This window comes from Schistocerca piceifrons, chromosome 4 (genome assembly GCF_021461385.2).
Source record: "Schistocerca piceifrons isolate TAMUIC-IGC-003096 chromosome 4, iqSchPice1.1, whole genome shotgun sequence".
Classification (NCBI taxonomy): Eukaryota; Metazoa; Arthropoda; class Insecta; order Orthoptera; family Acrididae; genus Schistocerca; species Schistocerca piceifrons.
In genome coordinates, this window is record NC_060141.1 from 252,498,498 (window position 1) to 252,508,296 (window position 9,799).

The 9,799-nt window shown below is 43.1% G+C and overlaps 1 protein-coding gene across 2 annotated transcripts in view; it reads left to right on the forward strand.

Moving 5' to 3' along the window:
• LOC124795534 (glycosyltransferase 25 family member) overlaps positions 1–9,460 on the forward strand; it is an 869,126-nt gene extending 859,666 nt beyond the window's left edge. The window contains exons 10-11 of one of the 2 annotated variants that reach the window (XR_007016720.1): positions 8,772–9,059; positions 9,093–9,460. Coding sequence is in view for 1 of the 2 variants with exons in the window: in XM_047259606.1 (XP_047115562.1) it covers positions 8,772–8,946 (175 nt within the window). In the remaining variant the exon portion in view is untranslated. Of the gene's footprint in view, positions 1–8,771 lie in introns of both variants that reach the window. The other variant, XM_047259606.1, reaches the window with a different exon arrangement.
• The last annotated feature ends 339 nt before the right edge of the window (positions 9,461–9,799 follow it).

The window sequence follows — 9,799 nt, forward strand, 5'->3', positions numbered from 1 at the left end:
ATGCTGCAACGGCCCTATGATCACTGATTCCCTGTTCTGCGTTTACAGAGTCGAAAAGTTCGGGTCTGTTTGTTATCAGTAGGTCCAAGATGTTATATCTCCACGAGTCGGTTCTTTGTTTAGTTGCTCGAGGTAATTTTCGGATAGTGCACTCAGTGTAACGTCACTTGATGCTCTGTCCCTACCACCCACCCTAAACATCTGAGTGTCCCAGTCTATATCTGGTAAATTTAAATCTCCACCTAAGACTATAACATGCTGAGGAAATTTATGTGAAATGTATTCCAAATTTTCTCTTAGTTGTTCTGCCACTAATGCTGCTGAGTCGGGAGGTCGGTAAAAGGAGCCAACTATTAACCTAGCTCGGTTGTTGAGTGTAACCTCAACCCATAATAATTCACAGGAACTATTCACTTCTACTTCACTACAGGATAAACGACTACTAACAGCGACAAACACGCCACCACCGGTTGCATGCAATCTATCCTTTCTAAACACCGTCTGTGCCTTTGTAAAAATTTCGACAGAATTTATCTCTGGCTTCAGCCAGATTTCTGTACCTATAACGATTTCAGCTTCGGTGCTTTCTATCAGCGCTTGAAGTTCCGGTACTTTACCAATGCAGCATCGACAGTTTACAATTACAATACCGATTGCTGTTTGGCCCCCGCATGTCCTGACTTTGCCCCGCACCCTTTGAGGTTGCTCCCCTTTCTGCACTTGCCCGAGGCCATCTAACCTAAAAAACCGCCCAGTCCACGCCACACAACCCCTGCTACCCGTGTAGCCGCTTGCTGCGTGTAGTGGACTCCTGACCTATCCAGCGGAACCCGAAACCCCACCACCCTATGGCGCAAGTCGAGGAATCTGCAGCCCACACGGTCACAGAACCGTCTCAGCCTCTGATTCAGACTCGACACTCGGCTCTGTACCAAAGGTCCGCAGTCAGTCCTGTCGACGATGCTGCAGATGGTGAGCTCTGCTTTCATCCCGCTAGCGAGACTGGCAGTCTTCACCAAATCAGATAGCCGCCGGAAGCCAGAGAGGGTTTCCTCCGATCCATAGCGACACACATCATTGGTGGCGACATGAGCAACCACCTGCAGATGGGTGCACCCTGTACCCTTCATGGCATCCGGAAGGACCCTTTCCACATCTGGAAAGACTGCCCCCGGTATGCACACGGAGTGTACATTGGTTTTCTTCTCCTCTCTTGCTGCCATATCCCTAAGGGTCCCCATTACGCGCCTGACGTTGAAGCTCCCAACTACCAGTAAGCCCACCCTCTGCGACCGCCCGAATCTTGCAGACTGAGGGGCAACCTCTGGAACAGGAGAAGCAGCCATGTCTGGCCGAAGATCAGTATCAGCCTGAGACAGAGCCTGAAACCGGTTCGTCAGACAAACTGGAGAGGCCTTCCGTTCAGCCCTCCGGAATGTCTTTCGCCCCCTGCCACAACTCGGGACGACCTCCCACTCTACCACAGGTGAGGGATCAGCCTCAATGTGGGCAGTATCCCGGGCAGTCGTAGTCCGATCGGGGGATGCATGGGACGAGCTGGCCGTCCCCGACAAACCCCCATCTGGACCCTCACAGTGATGCCCATTGGCAACAGCCTCAAGCTGTGTGACCGAAGCCAACACTGCCTGAAGCTGGGAGCGAAGGGATGCCAACTTAGCCTGCATACGAACACAGCAGTTGCAGTCCCTATCCATGCTAAAAACTGTTGTGCAAAGAACGTTGAACTAATCTACAGAGAGCACAAACAATACGACACAAAATTTAAACTGTTATTAAAATACAAGATTGCCTAGTAAATACAGTAATGCTGCTACTTGCGCACTGCTGACACACTGCTCGGCGGCGGAAGGAGACTACGCGATTTTACACTATTCAGGTACTAAAACGCGATGCTTCAACTCTCAAATACTATAATACGACCGAAATTTGTGAATTAAACAATTCAAATACCAAACACACCCAAAGAAATTAAGAATTAAACTATGTAACAAATAAAAGAGCTAAGAGTATACGACTTGCTGCTGCAGCTGCTTATCCAACGGCGGCAGGGAGCACACTTTGAAGAGGAAATCATGAATGCGACGAACTTACGTGCATTACCTATCTGACGTAATAACGAGAGTGCTAACATTTCAGGTATATCATTTATTGTAATAAAGGTGAGCTTACAAGCCTTAAGGAGTCTTATCTGTGATACGGTGTTCCCTGATATTTGTAGCATCGTGGTATAATTTTAAATCTTGAGTTATTGCGATACAGAGCAATGTTTTCTAGTGGTGACTTGTTGGAACCATTTTCAATAGTCAAATGACTGTACAGAGGAGCGATTAGAGGACCTGCTAGACAGCTGCGTTATGTGGGTTGCATGTGAATCAGGCGAAATGCAATTCAGGTCGTTCGGATACTTTTGGGCATGACTGTACCTACGTTCTGCATTTTAATTTAAAATACCTACCTGCTACCAACTGTTCATCTAAAATTGTGAGCCATATGTTTGTAACTATTCTTTACGTACTACACGAATATGTAATAAAAAAAGGGGGCCCCTATTAAAAAAAACCAGTTGATATCCCTTTGACCTATGGCAGCGCCATCTAGCGCGCCAACCATAGTGCCATCTGGTTTCCCCCTTCAGGTTAGACAAGTTTCGTTCTTTGTAGTTTTTTCGTTTGACGCTTATTTCGTGAGATATTTGACCCGGTCATGATCAATGGACCATCCTGTATACACTTTCCCCCTACCATTACGAAATAATTTCCGAATTCTGCGACCATGCATTGACGCCATCTGTTTGTGACGTAAGAAAATTTGTGCCGGACCGGGACTCGAACAAGGATTGCCCGCTTATCGCGAGCGATCGCCTTAATTACTTCGGATATCAGAGCACGCCCCCAGGACCGATCCAAACTTCCGTATGTCACCCAGTCACAACGCTTATGCTCGGGCCGGCCGGAGTGGCCGTGCGGTTCTAGGCGCTACAGTATGGAGCCGAGCGACCGCTACGGTCGCAGGTTCGAATCCTGTCTCGGGCATGGATGTGTGTGATGTCCTTAGGTTAGTTAGGTTTAATTAGTTCTAAGTTCTAGGCGTGATACCTCCGAAGTTAAGTCGCATAGTGCTCAGAGCCATTTTGACCTTATGCTCGTGCAATTCGTGTTTCCGGCAGAGGGAGTTTTGCGAGTATAAGGGTTGTTACCACGTCGCATGTGGAAGTTTGGATCGGTCCTAGAGGTATGCTTTGATAGCCGAAGTAATTAAGGCGACTGCACGCGATAGGCGGGAAATTAGGGTTCAAGTTCGGGTCCGGCACAAGTTTTTATATGTCGCAAATAGCTTACATTAATGCATAATCGCAGAATCTGAAATTATTTAGCTATGTTTACCACAACAGTAGTCAGCAATGATAGTCTTTTCCTTCAGACGTGCATTCATGAGAAACTATTTCGTAATGTTTACCACGGCTGTAATCGTCACGGACAGTGTACATGCCTTCAGACATGCATGCATATCTGAAGGATATTGTGTTGTGGAGATACAGACAATGTATAAACACAGACATAATAACCATCAGTGATGTCGCACTGCTGTACGTCACTTCATAGTTACTTTAGTTTGGTTGTGATTAAGTGCGTCAGTTGTAAGCCGGCAAAAGTCTTGTGGCTGAAAATGAAGTTTTATTATCAATTTTTCACGGGATTTTTACTTGTGCCTTCAGTTATGATACTACCGCGATGTGATCATACAAAATAAGGAGATGGTTTCCGAATCTTGTCTGTACTGTAAACACAAATTTTTCTGGGGGCACTATGTGATCAAATGTATCTGGACACCTGGCTGAAAATGACTTAGAAGTTCGTGGCGCCCTCCATCGGTAATGCAAGAATTCAATATGGTGTTGACCCATCCTTAGCCTTGATGAGAGCTTTCACTCTCGCAGGCACACGATCAATCAGGTGCTGGAAGCTTCTTGGGGAACGGCAGCCCATTCTTCATGGAGTGGTACAGCTAGAAGAAGTATCGATGTCAGTCGGTGAGAGCTGACACGAATTCGGTGTTCCAAAACATACCAAAGGTGTTCTATAGGGTTCAGGCCAGTCTTTGCAGGCCAGTCGATTACAGGGAAGTTCGTCGTGAAACCACTCCGCCACAGGTCATGCATTATGAACAGGTGCTCGATCGTGTTGAAAGATGCAATCTCCATCCCCAAATTGGTCTTCAACAGTGGGAAGCAAGAAGGTGCTTAAGGTGCTTAAAACACCAATGTAGGCCTGTGCTGTGATAGTGCCACGCAAAACAACAAGGACTGCAAGCCCCCTCCATGTAAAACACGACCACAACATAACACCACCACCTCCGAATTTTACTTTTGGCACTACACACGCTGGCAGATGACGTTCATCGGGCATTCGCCACACCCACACCCTGCCATCGGATCGCCATATTGTGTACCGTGATTCGTCAGTCCACACAACGTTTCTCCACTGTTCTGTGGTCCAATGTTTGCGATCTTTACACCAAACGAGGCGTCGTTTGACATTTACCGCCATGATGTGTGGCTTATGAGCAGCCGCTCGACCATGAATTCCAAGTTTTCTCACCTCCCGCCTAACTGCCATAGTACTTGCAGTGGATCCTGATGCAGTTCGAATTCCTATGTGATGGTCTTGATAGATGGCTGCCTATTACACTTTACGACCCTCTTCAACCGTCGTCGGTCTCAGTCAGTCAACAGACCAGGTCACCCTGTATGGTTTTGTGCTGTACGTGTCCCTTCACGTTTCCACTACAATATCACATCTGAAATAGTGGACCTAGGGATGTTTAGGAGTGTGGAAATCTCACGTACAGACGTATGACACAAGTGACACCCAATCACCTGACCACGTTCGAAGTCCGTGAGTTCCGCAGAGCGCCCCATTCTGTTCTCTCACAATGTCTAATGACCACTGAGGTCACTGATATGGAGTAGCTGGCAGTAGGTGGCAGCACAATGCACCTAATATGGTAAACGTATGTTTTGGCGGGTACGCGGATACTTTCAATCACATAGTGTATATTGATCATCAACATTTCTCGTAACACGTCCTGCTCCAATCCCAAGCTTTTATCGTTACCGATGAGGAAGTTATGACAAGACAGAGTCTTTAGATTACTTGCTTCTCGACTGGTTGATGGTATGAAGTGATGTCTAAATACTTACCTGTGTTGGCAGGCTTCCTATAAATTGTTTGTCATATAGTAAGCCAGGCTTTCTATAAACCAACTCACATAGGAAAGAGAGAATTTAACAGAATTAAAGGACCACTTTTCGAACCCCCGTAATATGAGTTAATTATGTCACATTGGCACCAAATTTCACCATAATCCTGCCCAATGCCATCGAGAATGTGTCACACGATGGGAAGGTAGGCACAACGTCTCTTACCCACATTTCATCCCTTTTTTTTAAAAAAAAAAAAAACCTCTGTGATGGAGATCAGAACCTCGATGTCCAGCTTTGAAATCGCGTAGTTTTCTTGTGATTGGCCGGGAAAAGCATTGCAGGCACACCATCGTTCAGAATTGGCACGAAAAGGCCTCAGATGGTCGCATAAAGGGTGGTAATGAAACCACCCCTTTCCCTTGAGTGTTGATGATCATACATTTCGCGATCGAAAACGATAGTTCGCAGTGCGATTAGCAACGGGAAGACGTTCTTGACAACCTTTGACACTGCTGATACTCTTGGACGTTTCAGTCCTTCTCTAAGGACATAATGGGGTTGCATCCCCATTACACGTGATCGACCCCTTTGGAAATCCAGTGCGACCGCAATGTTTACTCTCGTGTACAGTTGGAACCACTAGGGACCTTTAAAAACGGTTCGAAGAAATTTGAACGTGATCCGAAGCAGCAAATGGTGCTTATCCCTTCTCTGCCCTCCTGTTTGACGTCCTCCTGTGGCGTGATCATGGAGGAGTGTGATATTGACTCATGCATGAATAAAACTAAGACCCCCCAGTTCGACAAAACCCTTGTCGTCACCCACCCACCCACCCACCTTTACTGAGAATTTTAGTAATGAATGTGTAATGATACAACCCATAAAGTGTCAAGGCACAAGTAGACAAGTGACTGGAATCACAAGTGTGTTACAGAGTTGCCTACTTGCATGTGTGTGTATGTATGTTAGGGGTGATTAATTTACACTACACTGACAGAAACTGTGTTACACCACGAAACCCAAAACAATATGTATCAATGTATCAAAGTTTAAATATATTCGCCACATTATAGATATTAAATGCTTTAACTTTTGTTCCATTCAGAATTTATGCCCATTTTGAAAACCATTTTGAGGCATAACCTCCATGGGTATACGTGCTCTCTTCTGTTCATTGTGGCATGGAAGCACACTACAGAATGTCATCTTAAAGAATTTCTTACAATGCCTGAAACACATGAAGAATGCTGGTTGGAGGCTCATATGAAAACACGTGTTCCCCATTGCATCCCAGACATGCTCTATAGGTGAGAAATCAGGGAAATGGGAATACCAGTTAGTGGTCCGTACATCCCTCAAGGCATCTGTGATGTGGATTGCAGTGTGGGATCTTCCCTTACAGTGTTGGAATATACTATTTGGTGCCCTGGTAATGAAGGGTGTGACAAAAGGGTTTTCCATTCTTGCAAAATACTGGCAAGCATTCAGATTCCTTTCAGCAATTACCAGATTGTTCCCGTTGTCATAACAAATAACTACTCACAATGGTCCCAGTGGTTGGAGACACGGATCTAAAGAATTGCTCTTTCCTGTGATCATTTATGGACACATCAGCATTAATCTGACCACCCGAAGTTAAAGCAATACTCATTGCTGAGGATCACATAACGCCACTTGATGACCCAGTCAACTTTTGAACAACACCACACAAGTCTATTCTCTGTGGTATGATGTTAGCAGTAAACGAAGCATGATAAATCTTAACCCATCTTCCAGTAATCTGTTCCCCATGGTTTATGGTGACAATATCTCCAACCTCTGCCTGGATTTCAGCTGTTGTCAGCTGTCTATTTGTCAGAGACAGTGTGACAGTCCTGTGATCTTTTAATGGTCATCTCATCATGACTCCTTTGCAGTTGTTACACTACAGCCCATTGTCTGTGCAGTCTGTCGGTGTGTTGCTTCCATGTCTCTTGTGCCAATGATTCAACCTTCTTGAAGCCGGAATGATGGCAATGACTTGTATGTGCACTTCTTCTGTGATATGTCACTGATGGTGCACAGATATTCAAATAAACAATGCAACACAATTTCATTGGATTATTCATAAACACATAAAAAGTACACTTCTCAGTTTGTAGGCAATAGTATGCACTGGACCAAAACTCAAATCCCCTTCCAGGAGTTTGATTTACATGCAAATCAAAATTTCCTTGCTAGCTCAAGTCCCAACAAGAATGGCAATCAATGATCAACTGGAATATTGTCAAAACTGAAAAACAGAAAGTTCAAGTTCTGGATTCATTGTAAATGTTTTAAAGTTAATAGCACAATTATAAATTCACTATTTAGTCTTGGTGTCTGCAAACAGAGACAATATACACTTAATTGAAATAAGATCCAAGTCTGAACAACCAGAGTTAAAGTCACTGTCATTGAATTAGACGGAATCAAAAGTTTAAAAGCACAACTTTGTGACAGCCCAATATTAATGTGTCCACAAGCCCACACTGCAGAACAAGCCATATCTTTGTGGGCTCTGATGACAGAATTGGCTGTTCCACATAGCAGCAGTTTCCAGAGGGATAACAGGTGTCAAAGATCCGGCAGGTGCAATGGTTTGTAAGTGGGACATAACGAACTGATAATGCAGTCAGTGTCTGGCTCACAGAGCTCACTAGGAATGACCTGGCTTCCCACCACTGAGCACCAGCCTTACATTCAGTAGAGTGAGTAGCTGAGAGACAGCACTCTGGGTGTGCTGTATTGTTGTATCTACCTAAAAAATTACAGTAATTATACACACACTAAATAGTCATTGTATAGAATTGGATTTTTGTATTATCAAAGTACAGAAAACAAGCTTGTGTGAGAATGGATTTTAAGCGACATATTCCACAGGCATTGATATACTGAGGTATCGGAATGAATGTTCTCTCTGCATGGCCCTAGACTGTGGCTAAACCATTTCTCTGCAATATCATTTCTCACAAGATTTGTGAATTTTGGTTGGTAGAAGAAGAGTTATTGGTGTAAATAAAGCTTTGAGGGTGGGTCATGAGTCAAGCTGGACAGCTCAGTCAGTAGAGCTCATGCCCATGAAAGGCAAAGGTCCCAGAGTCAAGCCCTGGCCCAGCACAGTTTTAATCTACCAGGATGTTTCTTTGGAGTATCAGTTTGGTGTAACACTTTCATTTGTGTCTCTGTAGAATAGTCAGCAGTATCATGTGTAATAAGGGATCCCTGATCCATTTAGCTACAGTGTGAATATGCTTTAATGTCTCTTTACATAGAATATCTTAAGATTTTTCTGCTGTAAATTTGTTTATTAATGACAATTAAAATTTAGTATGATTTGGCATATGAGGATTTTCTTATAATATAATATAGCTGAAAGGCTCTTGAATTGTTTAACATCAGTTACTCTGATTTACCATATTAAAAAATATCTCTAGAATTATACATTTTACTTAAGCAGAATTTCATTTTGTAGATGATATTTAAGCCAGAGTCATAACTATAACAACTGATGTTCTCCATTTCTCAGTGATACATGGAAGGAATACTTCCCAAATCGAAACCTGATAGCATTTTCAGCTGAGCCTCTGCTTGTCTACCCAACACACTACACTGGTGAAGAAGGCTATATTAGTGACACAGAGGATTCTGCAGTAGTGAAGGAACCAGAGAAGCATTATCATGTTACAGGAGAAGAGCTGTAAACAAGTTCCATTATAGAAAGATAGTATCCTGTCATTTTACAGTTTTCATATAGTCAGAACTCAACATTTATGTAAGGAATAAAATTTTCTTTATATCACTACTGACCAGCTACAGTGTTGTTTACAAAAATGTATGGTTTGTCTGTACACACACACACACACACACACACACACACACACACACACACACACACACACACACACACACACACACTCTTCGCAGGTTACAGATTTTTTATCATAAAATTAATGCATAGATCTGTTGAAAGACTCTTGTGTCATCACTCTCCTTTACTAATTCTAATAAAATATACTGAACTGTAACAGATATTAAAAATTCACATTTTTCTTTTGCTGACAAACCTTGCTTCATTTCATTTCTATACAACACATTTCAAAATTGTAGTTGGTCAGCTCAGTGAAATATAAAGTTTAGAATTATTAAACATGATCGGTCTCTTAGCAGGAAGTTTAACATTATTACTGCATGAGGAGAAAAGAGAGAGACTGAAACTTTTAATATTATTAATAATGGTCACATTGGGGACATTCAGATTAAGAAACTTTACAATGAAAAGGGCATGAGTAAAGACTGGGTATTCATAAAATCTTGGAAAGGTCATGTTGATCTTCATATGTGCAAAGTGAAATATATAATATTGCTACCAGATATCTGTAATACAAAAGTTTTGTGACTAAATGTGGCTGAAATTCTCACTGTTAGTCTGTCACTAACAAGCTGACAAAATTAAAGTTGTTTCAGTGAACATACATTGCATATTATAAGTGAAAATTAAATGACACCACAGACTTCACTCAGAATGCTGTTTCAGCTTTGGAAGCCCTTGGTACT